General features: G+C 31.4%; 1 protein-coding gene across 1 annotated transcript; it reads left to right on the top strand.

The window, feature by feature from the left end:
• The first annotated feature begins 5,889 nt into the window (after positions 1–5,889).
• Positions 5,890–10,445, top strand: LOC123893144 (basic leucine zipper and W2 domain-containing protein 2-like). The gene is made up of 8 exons (XM_045943068.1): positions 5,890–6,044; positions 6,495–6,518; positions 6,865–6,970; positions 7,085–7,153; positions 7,912–8,405; positions 9,190–9,451; positions 9,798–10,006; positions 10,102–10,445. The coding sequence occupies exons 1-8, from the start codon at positions 6,040–6,042 to the stop codon at positions 10,166–10,168; spliced, it is 1,236 nt and encodes a 411-aa protein (XP_045799024.1). The 5' UTR covers positions 5,890–6,039; the 3' UTR covers positions 10,169–10,445.
• Positions 10,446–18,066: the final 7,621 nt, after the last annotated feature.

Raw genomic sequence — 18,066 nt, 5'->3', positions numbered from 1 at the left:
GAGTCTGACCTTGAACCTTTCAATTTTACCATTTGGATCATTTTGGTTTTCAAAAGCCATTTGCAACCAAGCACAAGCAGTAGCTCCATGAGATCCCAAATATTATTATATGATATAGAAGACAATTTGTCGTGCATGACATTTATCCAATCATGAGCTGATGAGCATGAGAACAAGAAGTGACTTCAATAAAAGTAGTAGGATCATCATCATCACCATGGAGATCAAACTCGTGTTCCTGAAGATACACGACAAAATCATTTGGTATTGAAGGCTTGTGTATTCCCTGAGATCGTCTTAAATGGAACCGTAACAAAAACGTTTGGTTCAACAACAATAGTAGGCTTTGCAATGTCATTATGAATAGAAACTCTAAAATTGTATTGGACGAAGATTTTAGTGAATTTATGTGAATTTTTCAAATTTAATCAATATCGTTATGATATTTGAAAATTACAAAATCTATAAACTTGATATATAGTTACTGCAAAATTCTATTGGTAAAAGTCCAAAATCCGTGGGTATTGGCTGTAAAACCTATACCCATGGGTGTTTTGTTCTGTCTACTTTATTTCGCTGTATCCACGGCAATTTGCCGTCTCTATAGCCTACGATTACAATGTTTTTTGGCGTTGGACTAGCCTGAGAGCTATACCTAGGCATACAACATGTAAATTTTGTGGCTATTGATGAGTTCTCATTAGTAACTATTTTCAGAGTCTTTTTAATAAATTTTAATTTAAATAAATTTCAATTTTTAGTTTACTGAGTCAATTATATCTTTTTCTAAGACATTGTCCAGTGTGTGAAGTGATGAACAAAGAGGGAGTATATTAATATGTTGGGCTGTGAATAGTAAAGAAGAGAGAAAGACTTTGCCAATGGTAGCCCAAGAAAAGGGAACGTGGACTTATGATTGTGGTGGCCCAACAAGAAAAGCACACACTTGGGTTTCTTTGGTTTTAACAATGAAAGGAGCTGCACTGTAGCACGCCGGAAACGGGAGGAATTGAGACGAAAACAGAAGCTGCGGAGGAAGAAGGGAACGGAACCATAGCTCTGCTTCATGGAACAAACAAATTAAGGAATGGATCAAAGCTAAAAACTGACGCTGGCACTATTCTTTGGGAGATATTCTTGTGTGGTCATTGGACCAACACATCATTTTTGGTCCCAACCAATTAAAAAGGTACACATAGAATAGGTGGCTTCTAGGGTGAGGGATCAATTAAGTCCCTCACCGGTGTACCATTATATTTGATCGTTGGATTAAATTAGACCACATGTTCTCACTAGTCATTACCACACAGGATCATGTTATCCATTCTCTCTTCAACCACGTTCTGTTCTTTCTCTCCCCTACCAAATCTCACTTTGTGTTTGCTTGCACAAGCACCATGATGGAACTCTGATTCCGATTATTCCACCACCACTACACATAATTAATTTTAAGTTCACGTTAAACCGTACAAATTCTTTTCATTTTGCCTTCAGATCTAAATTTTATCTTTCATTTTGTCCCAATTCAAACACCCATAAATGCTTCAACATAAAAAGTCAACACTGACTTCGGTTTGCATTCTAGAGCAGTTGAATTCCTCGGCAACGTTAATCCTTAATAATATTATTGAATTAAGATAAATTGATAAATAGACTTTGTAAGGAATTCTTCGAAATTCAGATTCCATTTTTAATTTTGAAGGAAAAAAAAATCCATAGAAGTCCAAACAAAAATCATCCATAGTTGAGATCAAATTGAAACAGAAATTGAGAAAACCAAACAATACTGATTTTTTTTTTTAAGGTTGGATTGGTATCAGAAGCTTGGATTTAGATAAGAGATGGAGACATCCTTTGCTTAAATGCAGAAGTTGAAGGGGAGAGAAATAAAGTTAATGCAAAGAGGAGAGATTAGATCCCGTGTGATGATGGCTAATGGGAATATTTAATCCAATGGTTAAAATGAGTAGTACACCGGTGAAGGATTTAGTTGAGCCCTCACCGTAGAATCCACCCATAGAATAACATGTTCAAGTCTATATATTTTTTTTTTTTAAAAAAAATCTTTATTTACTTGAAAGAGACAAAGATGGTTCTCGTCAAATCCAGATCAACTGCAACCTAGATCCACCGTCCCGACGGAAACACAACAACACTTTCCAAAATCACTGTCTGCACTATCTTTTTCTGATCTGAAGATATTTCTAGCTGTGACAATTTTTTCTTGCAAATCATAAAGACAAAACGTTGTTTTTCCTTCATGATTAAATAGAGCTTGGTTCTTAGAAATTCTTAGAAACTTTTGCAAGAAGTGATAAAAAGTTTTTCACCTTTGAGTGGACTAATGGTTTCCATACTCAAATTGAACTGTTTGTCATGTTTTTTCCATCAAATAGAATTGGTTTATCACTTATTATATTGGTGTTAAACAAATTATTATATAGTTTTGAAGTACAGTACAATGTGTTACTTTCTATTTTCTTACATTGCTAATGCTTCATATTCAATTGGTTGAAGAATTCCATTAAAAAACAAAAAAACAAAAAAAGAGGTTGAAGAAGATGGAAGCTGTGAATAAAAACAAACACAGAGAAAATGGAACTGTATGCGTTCTTTCTCTTTGCTTTTCATTGGCCATTTTCTCTCACCTAATATGAGTTGTCAAGTTTTGGTTGGTTGACCAAATGTCTTTTTTTGGCCACGAGACCATGGAAGATTGTCTCATTCCGAGGTTTTAGTTTCTTCTTCTTTTATATGTTTATTTCTTTGAATATTATGTGTTGCTAAACTCATAGATTATGTCTTTTAGATAAATTTAATTAATGTTGCTCGACTCCATGCAATATTTGAGTGTAGTGTTTGAGTACTGTTTTGATTAATTACGAAGTTAGTATCATTTAATCATGCTTGTTCTTAATGTTTTTCATGTTTATCACACATTAAATGATTTTAGATAGAAATTCACCAATGACACTAGGGTTTGATATTTGATTTAGCATGATTATTCAACCCTTAATTACTTTAGAGATATTGAATTGTTGGTTGTGATTTTAGGAATTAACGCTCAATCAAACCTTCATCGATTATGAATTCGTCTAAGAGACGAGGGGATCATAACCGAGGAAGAGGGTTATGAGCCAAGAGATTGGTCATGACCATTTTGTTAATTCATCGTTATACTAATCGAATAATTAATTAAAATAGACCGTACTTCCAAGCAACTTTAATTAGAAGATTCAAAGAGATCTAATCGTTTTTACCTTTATTGATTTAATCTCACTTTTACTTTCGAAAGTGTCACACCAAATTGTTATGCAAACCCCCAATTGTTTTTATATTTTCTCCTAGGTAATTGTTTAGTTGTTTTGTTATGGGATAATCTCAACAAGCTATAAGCTAACTTATTGAACTTACCAAATAATGTGTTGGGTCTGTCTTTGTATCTGGCCTCCCAGAAGATATTGATCATGTCGTATATATACTCGTGAAATTGGTTTTGATGACATCAGTTTTGAGAAAAAATTAACTCCTTATGACGTTACAATAGAGTTTTTCGTAAGTTTTATTACAAGTAGAGTATTTTATGATACAACTGTGTTACATATATGTATTTACTGACACAAATTTTGTGTTATTAATTCCGTAGATGCTACCGTATGAAGAGTTTATTTAGAAGACTTTTGAGAAAAAAAATACTATAATTAAGATTATTGATGACTGTGAGAACATATGGAATTGTATTCTCATATATGGTTATTTTCCATATTTAAGATTGGTGGGGAATGGAAAAGAATGGTGGCGACGGGGAGAATTGTTGTCGGTGACATGATTAAACTTCTTTCTGATGTGCTTGGGAGGGATGATCAACTTTATATCAACTTTATAGTAACAAATAACATAACTCTAATATATTTGTATGAAGACTCATATTTATTTATTTCTATGAGGAAATGTAATATCATGAAACAATATAAGTGATAAAGTTTTTATTCCTATATTATCCTTAACGCTATCTGACGTCAGAATTCTTTTCAAATTTCAACGTCGACAGTTTCCTATCGATGTTTCATTTGTCATGACTATTAACAAGAGTCGGAGGCAATCACTGAAAAATGTTGGAGTGTATCTTCCGCAATCATTATTTTCACAAGGTCAGTTATACGTTGTTGTGTCAAGAGTCACATCGAAAATGGTTTGAAGATTTTAGTCGTTGATGATGACGACAACCTTACAAATATCACTTCAAATGCAGTTTATAAATAAATTTTCCGAAATTTGTAGGTTTGTTTGTACTTTCATGTTTATATAAGTTGGTGTAAAAATGTTAGACAATGTCAATAATATAATTGTCTAAGTATTTTTTGTTTTTACATATATGAATTGCTTTGTTTATTAGCCAAAGAGATATGTAATATACTGTAATTGATGTACAACTATTGACTCGTGCGAACACATGAACATGATAACTCGTTATTAATGTTAGTATTTTTTTCTTTCACTAGGACTTAAACCCTAATCCTTTTTTGTAAAAAAATATAAAATTGATCTTTTTTACTCCTTAACTTGTTTAACCCTTAACTCATTTTCTTTTTCTTTTCTTTGAAAGACTATCTCATTTTCACAACATACAACTTTTTGGCAAAAGCTTTTTTTTTTTTTTTTACGAATCTTTTCGGAAAAAGCTAACTCGTGCCCATGAGGCATTTGTTAGTATACCATTTAAAGAAATATTAACCTTAACATTAACATTAGCATCACCCTAACTTTTTTTTTGTTGGCCTAGAAGCATAGTGGTTTGACTCTTGAACTACTCTTATAAGATGAGACAAGTATTGTTTATTTTTTTTATTGGTAAAAAAATAATTGTTTAACTAATGACAACTAAATTTTTTAACCACACATATAAACAATTGTGGTTTACCATAATTTTCTTTAAAAGGTTTACCGACAATTAAAGTGTATTAAAATTACCAACATTAAACTGTTTAGGTGGTAAGAATCTTGAACCCTTAAGTAACTAGTGAGGAGTTATATCTCTAACTTTGGATGTAATGAGAGAACCAACTTCGTGTCCCACAAATTTTCAACAAAAATTAACGAACAATAAACAACGATGAAAACTTTATAACACGATTTTTTTTTTTGCATAAAAGTTAAAATCATATATATAAAATATAATCATGAATTAGGGAAAACTGATATCAATGTTACACTTATGTGAAAATAATGTAATACAAGTTAAAGGAGGATAATAATCCTTTAAATTGATATCAATTAGACGGTATTCCAAACAAAAAATATCAATTAGACATTTGATTAACAGACGAGTTAATTATTATTTTTATACAAAAAAAAGATAAATATTACTAAAAAGATTTCGATTTTGAACCTCGACTTAAAATGGTCTAACATTATAACTTATGGACAACAACAATTAATCTTTGGTGCGGTGTAGGATTAAGTTTAATCCAGTGAGATATTTCAGACACTTCAATATAGTCAAATATATATATGCTTATGCAATACGCCGTTTTATACTATCAACATGGATTGTGTGAGTTTGTTAGCAGATTTATAATTTTTTTTTTGGCGATTTTTTTTTGTTTGATTTATAACCCTCTAGTAATATAAAGTTCGGCCGCGAGGTAAGGAAAGTCTGGCAAAGAAATTGTTCCACACAGAAATCGAACTCCGATTCTTCCGAAATCCGTCATTTTTAGTGAAACTCATTAACCACTTGAGTTCAATGACTGTTTTTAGCGATTTTGAATAACCAGACAATTGCCCTAGAGAATATATTGGTTAGAAAAAAAAATTACATTAATAAATTAAAATTAAATATTTTGTAAAAAAAAAAGTACTATTTATATACACTGATGATGATAAATATCTGTGTGTGTTCGTAACCGAACTCAGTTCTGTTCTTTTTTCTTTTTCTCGTTCTTCTCTCCTTTTCTCTCTCTACTACATCTTCTCCCCGCCAACAACCACCGCCGAGTAAAGCCTCGCCGATCTTCCGATCCCAATTCGTCTTAGTTTATGAGGTTTCCTATTTTTTCTTCTTGTTCCCACTCCTATTATTATTATTATTATTTTTTTTTTTTTTTTTTTTTTATTTCTTATTTTTCCGATCTAGGCCATGGCTATGCGATCTTTTTCACAATTCCCGATTCATTTTTACGGGAAAAAAACGATTTTTTTTTTCATTATTTTCAATCATGGTTTTCTTAGATCTATAGGGTTATCGTCAATTAGGTTTTCTTAGATCCAAAATCGGTTTCCTCTCGGTTACCCTAATTCCTATTGATTTTAAAAAAAGTAATATTTTGATGTTCTTTCAACTGCTTTTTAATGATTTATAAGTTCTGATTACAATTGGTTTCAATCGATTTACATATCATATCAGTTCATGAAATATTTCTGTTCAATTTTATTGTTATTTACTGAAATATGTTTAATTTAACAAAGCCTTATGTTGATTGTTTTTCTTGCAGCTCCAAGGAGAAACCCACTCTCGGGTAAGACTTTTTTTATCAATTGTCCTCTTTTCCTTAATTTAAAAACCTCAATAGTAGTATTTATGAACTATTTGTATTGGACTTTCTGTCGATTAAATTCGAAAGATGACATTTTTGCACTCATAGTTTACTTAATTCACTTAATTATTTTTTTCTTTGCGAGTATGGCTTAAGTTATTTGCACCATGTTATGCAAAGTGTATTCAATTGTATGCAATTTCTCAGTCAACCTGTCTGTATACATATATATAGATATATAGTTATTCCATGCAGCTTATTTTTGTGTTATTTTTTATTTCTGTATAATCTGTTGAGGTTCTTATTATTTATTTTTTTTAACCACCAGTGGCACGCGGATTAAGACCCGCAAACGGAACATTGCGGCGCCTCTGGACCCTGCAGCATTTGCTGATGCAGTGGTCCAGATTTACTTGGATAATGCTGGTGATTTGGTATATTATCATTGCATTTTACATCCTTTTTATTTGTCGAATATTGGTATTTGTATAGTATTTGTCATGCTTTGATTGACTTGCAAAACTGATTTGAGTAATTTATGTTAATAGGAACTTATTGCAAAAAGCATTGAATCTTCTGACCTCAACTTCTCAAGATACGGCGACACATTTTTTGAGGCAAGCTTCCTAAACCAGTAGAAAGTGTTTTGTTTCTTGGTTCATTTCAGAATTATAGGTTTCATTTCGGAAATGTTTGATTTTAGGAGTATTAGATGCATATTTCATGTTATTTGGACATACAAGCTTTGATTACCTATCTATCTATACTAATACTAATATAGTAATATTTAATTTAATACTATAACTATTATAGTTTGGTGCTTAAATGTTTTCTGCTATTTGAAAACCTGGATCTGTGTGTAACGTATACTCTCTCCTCCTCCTCCGCCCCCCCTCTATTCTCTTCTCTCTCTCTCTCTCTCTCTCTCTCTCTATCTCTCTCCCTCTCTCTCTCTCTCTCTCTCTCTCTCTCTTCAGTAGGGTTGTTCACTAATAGGATATGTTCCTTTTAAAGCACCTGCTAGGCACTGTCATAGCCTGAAATCCATGTACTTATATTTTATATTGGCTTTTTTGAAAAAACAAGAATTTCTCCACTGCTTGTATACCATTCTCCTAGAGGATGTGGAGCTAGTCTTCATGTTATTCAGCATCGTGGCCATTTTTTTTCCTTAATGCTGGTTTTTTTACCTATTATATAAGACCAATTATGATAGTCTTAGATTTTGGAAAAAATAGGACATGGAATACACTTCAATTTTCTTACTCCATGTACTAAAACATCGATTATAGATCATCATCTAATTTCAATGTTCTCAATGCCTTGTGATCTTCTACTGCCAGCTGATTATCTGTTTGGTGTTGCATTACTGTAGGTTATTTTCACTGGGGGCCGCACACAACCTGGAACTACCAAGCCTGATGAGGGGGAACGCCATCCTTATTCCATAATAGAGTATGAGGCAAAACGTGAGGTCATTTTACCATCTGTGATCTACATACAGAAAGTTTTGCGTAGAAGGCCATTTCTCATCAAGAACCTTGAAAATGTCATGCGAAGATTCCTACAGTCCTTGGAGCTTTTTGAGGAAAATGAGAGGAAAAAGTTGGCAATTTTCACAGCACTTGCTTTTTCCCAGAAGTTATCTGGTCTCCCACCAGAGACTGTGTTCCAACCACTTCTTAAAGATAACCTTGTTGCCAAAGGGCTAGTTCTGACATTTATAACGGACTTCTTTAAGGTGTATTTGAATGACAACAGCCTCGATGATCTTATTTCAATCCTGAAACGTGGGAAAATAGAGGACAATCTTTTGGTCTTTTTCCCCCCTGCAAAAAGAACTAACCAGTCTTTTTCTGAGCATTTCAGGTAAATCTTGTTAGTGACATGGATTCATCTTTCATCTTTACAAATAATGCTTCAAAATGTTTTTTTTTTTATTATTTTATTTGTCTAGGCCAATGGCTCTTCTGTTTATTTCGCATTTGGCAATTCCAGCAGCCTTGATGAACTCACTTTGTGAACACTTCATTTCTGTAGGATAACTTGAGACTAATTTTAATGTAATATTTGGGTACTTGAATCTGTGCAATTTTAAGTGTAGCATCCTTTTAGAAGGGCAGACATTCAAGTCTAAATTAATATTCTGGGGAATGGGGATGTGTTGGACGTTTTTAATCCCTGCATATAACCAATTTTTCTTTTCTGCCATTGCCAAAGTAGAGCTGAATGAACTGCACAAGACCGGATCTGCATCACAATGTTATATATACCTTATAAATGCCAGTGGTTTTGTACTATTTTTATCATACAGTTTAGAATTTTCTGGATGCGCTGTATCACATTTTCTTAGATTAAACATTTGCTAATTTGTCAACAAAGTATTTTTGTTTTTTACCTGCTTGAAATTTCTAGCAGTGATTGATATAAAAGACTTTGTGTCATTGAATTGCTATTCTATTAGTCCTTTTTTACAGTTGAATATTTAACTAGACTGGTATCTACCTATTCTTTGTCAACTTTTTAGCATTGAATTGCTATTCTATATTTTTTACAGCTGAATATTTAACTAGACTGGTAGAATGTTTTATAATTTCTTATTGCTCTGTTAATTTTGATGAAACTTATATCAGCCTCTTTGTCAACTTTTTAGCAAGGAAGGACTCACTGCCTTGGTAGAGTATAATGAAAAGAAAATATTTGAGGTGACACTGAAGGAAATGAAGTCTGTTTTAACAACACAGATAACAGAGGAGGCTGATATATCTGAAGTTATTGAGACTGTGAAGCTTCGGGTTAGAGATGCTAAGTTGCCAGAAACTGAGATTGTGCGGATCTTATGGGATGTTTTAATGGATGCTGTTCAGTGGTCTGGTAAAAATCAGCAACAGAATGCAAATGCTGCCCTGCGCAAGGTATCTCTTAGAATTACGCCTTTGCTATCCTTAACCTTGCGTACATTGGTTTTCCATTTAACCTTGAGTCAATCTATATGACGTCCTTAACCGTAATTATCCTTGACTGTAATATGTTCATTGGTTTGTACTTTGTTTTGCTGATTGTGGAGGGGCTTAACGTAACATATTATGGGTGGGTGAATGTGTTCTTAAACGGTGTTAAGGGCAGTTTGAATATGATTATGTTAACTTATGGATTTTCCATCCGATTGCTTATCAAGAAAAGCACCCAGTTTTCTTGCCGATATGTTTGATATTTTTCTCAATAGAAGTTGTTGATGACATCACTTTGTTTATGATAAAGGTAAAAACTTGGGCAGAACTGTTGAATACTTTCTGCACCAGTGGAAAACTTGAGCTGGAACTGATGTACAAAGTACAGATGCAATGCTATGAGGATGCTAAACTGATGAAACTGTTCCCTGAGATTATTAGATCTCTCTATGACCAAGATGTGCTGGCTGAAGATACCATTCTTCATTGGTTCCGTAAAGGAACAAACCCCAAAGGAAGGTATGCAATTTTTGTGAACATTGCTTCTGCTTAATAAAAAAAAATCTCATTTTAATGTTAGTTACTCACAGTTGCTTTTTTTGGAACTGGTACAGGCAAACCTTTGTGAAGGCACTGGAACCCTTTGTTAATTGGCTGGAAGAGGCTGAAGAAGAGGAGTGAATGTGACTGAGGTTTAGGGCCAGAGATAGTGCACTGTCTTTAGCTCATGTACTATTACCTATCCTCTTTCTTAGATATTGACTCAAATTCTCATAAATTTGATGTGCCTGGTACTAATAATCTATTTCCTTGTAGACTTTGTTCACACCATCTGTCATGCCCTCATGTATCGTGGTGCTTGCATTTTTTCGATACATGTGAGGATTATGTTACATGGATGTATTACTGTATTTCGAGTGTTCACCCTTCATAATGGCTTTTTACTTTTAGTGACATAGCATCAGTTCTTCAAGTTTTTATGGTGGTATGTTATTAGCTCCGTCTAACGTGACGTTTGCCAATGCTTTTTGAGGTTGTAGAAGGTAAAAAAGTAGACAATCCTATATTATATTGCTATATGAATGTTATAGTAAATAAGCGTCTTTCAAGTTGTAAGGCTAGTCAATATAGTCCCTCAAAGCCGTCTTCTGATAAACAATCAAATTTTCTTATCTCTAGTTTTATTTTAGTGATGATTGACAAAAGTCTAAAATTGCTATGACAAATGGAAGTTTTTATAGTTATTAGTTTGCTTACAATGAACTCAAGTTTTGAATGATGACAAACATGGAAATGGTATGGTATATCTCAAACTGGATTTACACCCTACTTTTTGGAAAAAAGGGTATCATTTTCTACCTTAGCTTATTCTTTCTGTTTGTTTTGGTAATGCTTCTCTAGTGTTGTCATGCTTAGAGCTTAATTATTGTTTAATGTTTTAGACTAAAGTAATTGGATCAACAAGTCATAAGTTTATACCAATTTTATTTTTTAATATTATAAAATAAACAAATAAACGTGTAAGTATGCAAGGCATGGTGGGAGACTGATGTATCTCATAATTACACCTACACCCATTAGAATTTGTGAGCGAGATATTCTCACCGGAGACAATCCATCTCCGGTAATTATTCTACCCACCATAAATATTTGTAGGTATAGGTTTCCATTACTCCCATGGTGGTGCATTTAAAAGGCTACTAGTTAGTCCATAAAAAAAGATAACTGTCAGTCCTATTTTTTTTTTTTTGAGATAACCGTCAGTCCTAGTCCTATTTTTAAAACTTTTAAAAGTCAACTAATTCATAGACGAACAAAGTTGAGATTGGTTTGTGGGACGTAGATTGGTTTGTGGGACCTAGACTGTATGCAGTGGGGTTAAATATTCTAACCATTTGATTAAGATCAGACTACGGTTCAGACTTAAAGTAGTTTAGTAACTAAAAAGAAAATTTTGTTTTAATCATTCAAGACAACAAATGATGAAAAACATTTGAAACATGCACACCATCTTTAATCATTTAATTGTCGAGAAAGAATCACTCTACAATGACTTGTTGAAATTTATGTTACTTTACTTGGCTATCAAAAGACATGTAAATGTGAATGATTATGGTGCATAAACTTTTTCCTTATGCATCATGCATAAATAACGAAAATTGCTTAACGTGACCTCAGATTACTTAGCGCCCCCATATGCATAGTCGCCCCCCCCCCCCACCACAAAGTTTTTTTTCTAGCGCGCCCCCAGTGTTTTTTTTCTAGCGCGCCCCCAATGTTTTTTTCCTCTCCCAGATTTCTAGCGCGCCCTAAATAATTATTTTTGTTTCTTTGAAGTACATACTATAAGAACCCATTTTAAATTAATAGTGTCGGATGATTATATAGCCATATTTTAATTTAAAATTACATACTAAAATTTGTACATTAATTATGGTTTAATTTATCACAATTAACATAAAAACTATTAAGTACATTTAATGATTTTGGAGTGCAACCCTCTGAAACCATTCCACAGCAAAATGGTTTTGGCATGATTAAGTATATCTAATGATTTTAGAGTATATACCTCTGAAACCATTCCACAACAAAATGATTTTGGAATACAGGTCTCTGAAACCATTCCACAGCGAAATGGTTTTGGCATAATTTTAGTTTAAAAACTAACTACCAAAACATTTAACCATGCATAATACTCTGAAAATTATCCCTAATCAATAAACTAAAATTCAATTAATCAATTTTTTAAAAAAAAATATGGGGGTGCGCTAAGCAATTTGCGGGACGCTAAGCAATCTGGGTTATTTATGCATGCTGGCTTATGCACCATATCTTTTCCCGTTATCCGATTGAATTTGAAGTGTTTAGTAAAATTAGATGTTAAATTATGATAAAAAAATATATATGTTCAATTAATATTTAAACTTTTTCAATTAAGATAATGAGGGTAAAAGTTAGAGAAAATATGATATTTATTACTAATATATTAAAATCGATTACCACCAAGGTTCCTAATTTATCCTTATTACTTTTAACCACGTTGCAAGTTTTATATCCTTCATTGTAATTTCACTAAAATAAATTTATAAAAAAAAAATATAGAAAGATGATATGCTTAAAAATTGAAACAAAATAGATTATAGCTAGGAACAAAACATAACAATCTATACATAAAAATATAATAATATCATAAACTTAATTGATATCAAACTTACTAAATTACTCTAAATATTCCTAATAAAATTTCTAATTTTTGATTAAAAATATACAGGGACCATTATTTGTCACTAGAACATAAAAAATTGAATAAATAAATTTACAAGAAATAATTAACACAATAATTTCACTTATATTTTAACAATATTATATAAAATAAAATTAAATATTTAATTTCAAATAAATTTTCTACATTAATATTAATATTTCAAATAAATTTTCTACAATAATTTCACGAACAATTTAACATGTTTAGTTCAGCGGCTGGAATCCGCCACTGTTAGTGAATTTTAATACCTGTGATATAATTTAGAGATCATTTCTCTTCCGACCCCCCGCCTTTTTTTTATACCCTCAAAAATCTCATTTTGCCTCTTGCGGTTTGAAAAATTTTTGCCAACAAACTTCGGTTTTTATGAACCGAAGTTTTTAAACATTGAAAAAAAATTCGGTTTATATAAACTGAAATAACATATACCCCCAAAAAGAAGAAAAATTTATGTGAAAATTCGTGTAGAGCTACCTGTGGTAGATTTAGCATATCTCTCCGAATATAATTCGTATGCTAATAAATTTTAATCTAGTGTAAAGAAGACAAAATTTACTACAAGATTGACACCGGAATTGTCAAATTTCATTAAGTATAGTATGATAAAATCTACCTATAAGTTTGAAAAAAGTTTTCGCAAAATGTTGTAGAGATACTTGTGGTAAATTTATCACAGCTCTCTGAATATATGTCGTATGCTAATGATTTTTAATCTAGTATAAAGAAGACAAAATTTAATACAATATTGACACCGAAATTGTTAAATTTCATTAGGTGTAGTATGAGAAAATCTACCTACAAGTTTGAGAAAAGTTTCTGCAAAATGTTGTAGAGATACTGTGGTAAATTTATCATAGCTCTCTGAATATAAGTAGTATGCTAATGATTTTTAATCTAGTGTAAAGGAGACAAAATTTACTACAAGATTGACACCGGAATTGTTAAATTTCATTAAGTATAGTATGCAAAAATCTACTTACAAGTTTGAGAAACGTTTCTGCAAAATGTTGTAGAGATACATGTGGTAAATTTATTATATCTCTCTGAATATAACTCTTATGCTAATGATTTTTAATTTAGTGTAAAGAAAACAAAAGTTATAACAAGATTGACACCGGATTTGTTAAATTTCATTAAGTACAGTATGAGAAAATCTACCTGCAAGTTTGAGAAAAATTTATGCTCTGTTTTTGTACCAGTACTCATTATTTGGTCAAACTGAACCAATTGGATAGTTAACCCTCAAAACAAAAATTATATTTGTATTCTTGACACCCTAAGCTTTCAAACGAGTGGTCGTTTACTCAAATCAGATATCGTTTATTATTTCAAATAAATTGTGGAAGTTGAGGGTCTCATGCAGAATTTATGCAGGAAATCTTGAAAAAAAATTTGGAACACAATATTTTGGTTCATATAAACTGAATTTTTTTAGAATGACAAAAAACTTCGGTTTGTAAATAAATCGCAGTACCCCCAAGAGCAAAAATGGAAATTCAGGGGATAGAAAAGAAATACGGGGGTCGGGTGAGAAATCATCTAATTTATAAGCTCCTATGTCGTTTCTAGTCCAATAGTTTTTCATTTTGATTTTGTTGATGCTTTCCAAACACTAGTGTCTGTTGATTTTTGAATAAATTATGATTAACAATGATTGAGTCTGAAATTATTTGTTTTTGAATACATTCATGTATAAAAGTGAGTTTAGAATTTGATACTCCCTCCGTCCCAAATTAACTCACACAGTTGACTGTTTTACGTATGTCGATGCGTAATTTTGACGATTAATATTTTTAATTATATTATAGTAAAAATTATAAAAATTTGATATTTTGCAAATACTCATAGAAACAAATCCAACAACATCTTATATGTTAATATTTATTTTTATTTATTAGTAGAAAAATATGGTCAAAATAATATCTGTGAATAATGCAATATAGTCAATTGTGTCACTCAATTTGGGACGGAAGGAGTATAATTGTTTGTTTGAAATTTGTACTGCTCCATCCATCTCAAATTAAATGACATGATTTTTCTACTAACAGACATAAAATACCTTTTTTTGTCAGGTATTTTATAAACCATATTTAAATATCCAAAAAAATAGTATAGACCAATATGCTCAAATTATTAAAGGTTATAAAAATTTATAACTTAATATAGTATAAAATCCAACATATAATAATAATTATACACTTTTTTTATAAAAATAAAATAATTATAGTCATTGGAAATTCAAACACACATGGACGGAGGCACGTTAAGCACTATGGGGGCACCAACCTACACATGAACAAGTTACTCATATTGTGCATGATGCACAAGTTGTGGACTCTGGAAGTTGTTGTGTACAAGGGAAAGAAGCACAATAAGATTATCTTCATTTCTCTTTTATATAATATTTGTATGTCTAATATTATTTTATGTTTTTAAAATATTAATAATATAACATTTATTAATTTTTTTTCACTAATATATCATTTTTTATAATATAATATATCGTTATTTAAAGTTATTTCAATTCATTTTATTAGTACTTTAAGAACACCACAAAAACAGGTGTATTTTATTAAATTAAATAAAATTTATTTTATTATTAAAAGCAACACAACTAATTGTTATTTTTTTAAAAAAAATGCAAAATTCAAATGAGATGTATGCTGATGCTCTCTCGACCAAAAAATAGTATTATTTTAATTTAATGGGAAATGCTAAATGAATGATAGTGAAAGTTTTATTCTTTAAATGATTCAACTAACTATCACGTTAATCATGAAAGATACAAATTACAATTGGGTTACAATTGGGCAGAAATATCGAAATTGCAAGTATCATACGTCAGGATCGAGGTTCGAACCCCAGTCACTCCACTTTGTGTGTGCAGTGACGGAGCCAGAAATTTTGAATAGAGGGACACTATATATATAAAAAATAAACATCACAAATATTCTCTGCCGTCATATTTTAAAAATAATGCATGACTTTCTCATTTTCAATCTCAATAAAAACATCTCAATATATATATATATATATATATATGTCCCCTTGAACATAGTTCATTTGGTAGGAATATTGTAATATGCAAGGGCCAAAGTTCGAACCATGAACGCCCCAATTATTCACCTTAATAGGGGAAATTTTAGTCATTAGACTGCTTGATAAAAAAAACATCTCTCTCAAATGATCCCTTGTGCGATTTCACAACTCATTCTTGATAATCTTCGTAGCAGAGAAAACTCTTTCAACTATTGTAGTTGCAACAATATTTTTTTTTTGTCTCAACTAATTTTATACAAAGATCACTAATCCCCCATAATTATGAAAATACATCTTCAGAGCACACGCCCCTCCCCTCTAATTTTCAAGGGGCCGGGTGTTTGTATCTTTTTGGAGTAAATTTGTTAAAGGTTCGTGCTAATTAGTGTCACTGGAATTCTAACCAGACACTAGTTAAGAAAATAAAAAAGTTAATTTTTTTTATTGAAAACAACATTTTTTCTATTTTTAAAAAATTAACTACATAAATTGTTGGATATGCCTTGAAATCTCGGTAAAAAGAAGTCAGAATTTTTTCTCAAGTTGCTGTTTTGGCGCCTCAGGCGGAAGGTTTTTCGCCCCGGGCGAAAATTTGTGTGCAGGAAATTCATAGTTTCTGTTTCTCCGCCTCAGACGTAAGTTTTTCCGTCCCAGGCGAAAATACGCGGGTTTGTTGATTTTTTGTGAAAAAAAAATCTTTTCGTGGAGGGCACTCTGACTTGAATTTGTTTTATTTTAAAATAGATTTCTTACTATTTTTTTGGCATATATTTTTCTTTAAATATGGAGTGCTTTATTCATAGAAAAATTGATAGAGAGAAACAGAGCACCATGTGAGGGGTTAGTGAATAAGAATTTGCCGCAACTTCAAGGCTATGGTTTTTGGAGAGAAACAAAATGGTTCTCTCTTGGGTTGACTCTAGGGTTGAGCAAAGGCTTATTCAACACACCTTGGGCAACACTTATCAAATTGAGTCTCTTGACCACGAGAAGTTTTGGGTAGAATTAGGATTAATCCTTGTAACTCAATTGTGAATTTCTTTGCAAAGTTATTCTTTGATATAATGGAACGGATGAACTGCTCTCTCCCCAGACTAGGTCATTATTGGACCGAACTGGACAAACAAATTATCGTGTTCTTTCTTCTTCTTTATCTCGTTTATCGGTTATTATTATTATTATTATTATTATTATTATTATTATTATTATTATTGCTTATCCTCTTGTTATTTGGTTATTGTTTTATTGCTCCACACATCAAGTTCTTTTATTGGTGTGATTTTAAGACGAATTCACATCATAAATTCTAGAATAATTTTATCATATTTTGTTCCTTATTATGGTGCGTTTGATCTGCTAAAAAACATGGGACTGAACTGGACAACTTTTGTTGTACCATGTTTGATTTGAAATTGGTTATGAGACTGGACAAATTAGGTAGCAAGGGACAACACAAAAACAAGATTTTTGTCTCTCACTAAACCACAAAACAACTTTTTGTCCACAATACAACTATAAAAATTCAAAAATATCCATTTTATTTTCAAATATAAAAATATTATCGCCCTATATCTCTCCGGTACAGTTTTGTCCTGTTCTGTATTATCTTATTTTGTCCTGTACTATTTTGTCCTGTTCTTATTATTTTACGAATCAAACGCACCTTAGTGTCACATCGAGACTATTTAACATTTTCCTTTGTTAAATTGTTGGTTGTTTTAATAAAAGATTCTTTTAGTTGTATTTTAAAAAGAAGTACTACTATCACGTGTGTGTTTGTGTAGTTGGTACTTAGTGGAGTGGATTGTAACTTTAGATTCACAGGCAAGTCTAAGATCATAGATTAATTCATCTATTGTGCGATGCACAAGTTTCGAATAACATTATAATGAATACGAATTTTACAAAATCGACAAATGGATTGAAATATCATATCAGATAGATCATTCATAGAATTTTTTAGAAAAATTGAAAATCATTTCATATGTTATTGAGATTCATCAAAATTAACTGTATTTAATAAAACTCATAAACCGTTAATTTTGATCGATTTCAATAACATATAAAATAATTTTCAATTTTTCTAAAAATTTATATGGTTGATCTATATGATATAATCTTTGAATCCAACGGTCGATTTTATAAATTTCATATTCTTTATAATGTTATTCGAGACTTGTACATGATGCACCATATGAACCACTCGTTCATGTTAGAAGAAGCCTTTATTTATTTATATATAAACTGAAACACAAGAGCGACAGTTTCTCGTTCA

This window comes from Trifolium pratense, linkage group LG6 (genome assembly GCF_020283565.1).
Source record: "Trifolium pratense cultivar HEN17-A07 linkage group LG6, ARS_RC_1.1, whole genome shotgun sequence".
Classification (NCBI taxonomy): Eukaryota; Viridiplantae; Streptophyta; class Magnoliopsida; order Fabales; family Fabaceae; genus Trifolium; species Trifolium pratense.
The sequence above is the reverse complement of the archived record's forward strand: the minus strand, read 5'-3'. Positions and strand labels throughout refer to the sequence as shown.

What these genes read in the sequence shown, in the direction of transcription:
- LOC123893144 (XM_045943068.1), top strand. An exon ending in CAAATGCTGCCCTGCGCAAG is followed by an intron (nt 9,452 to 9,797) that starts GTATCTCTTAGA and finishes TTTATGATAAAG; the next exon opens with GTAAAAACTTGGGCAGAACT. An exon ending in GGAACAAACCCCAAAGGAAG is followed by an intron (nt 10,007 to 10,101) that starts GTATGCAATTTT and finishes GAACTGGTACAG; the next exon opens with GCAAACCTTTGTGAAGGCAC.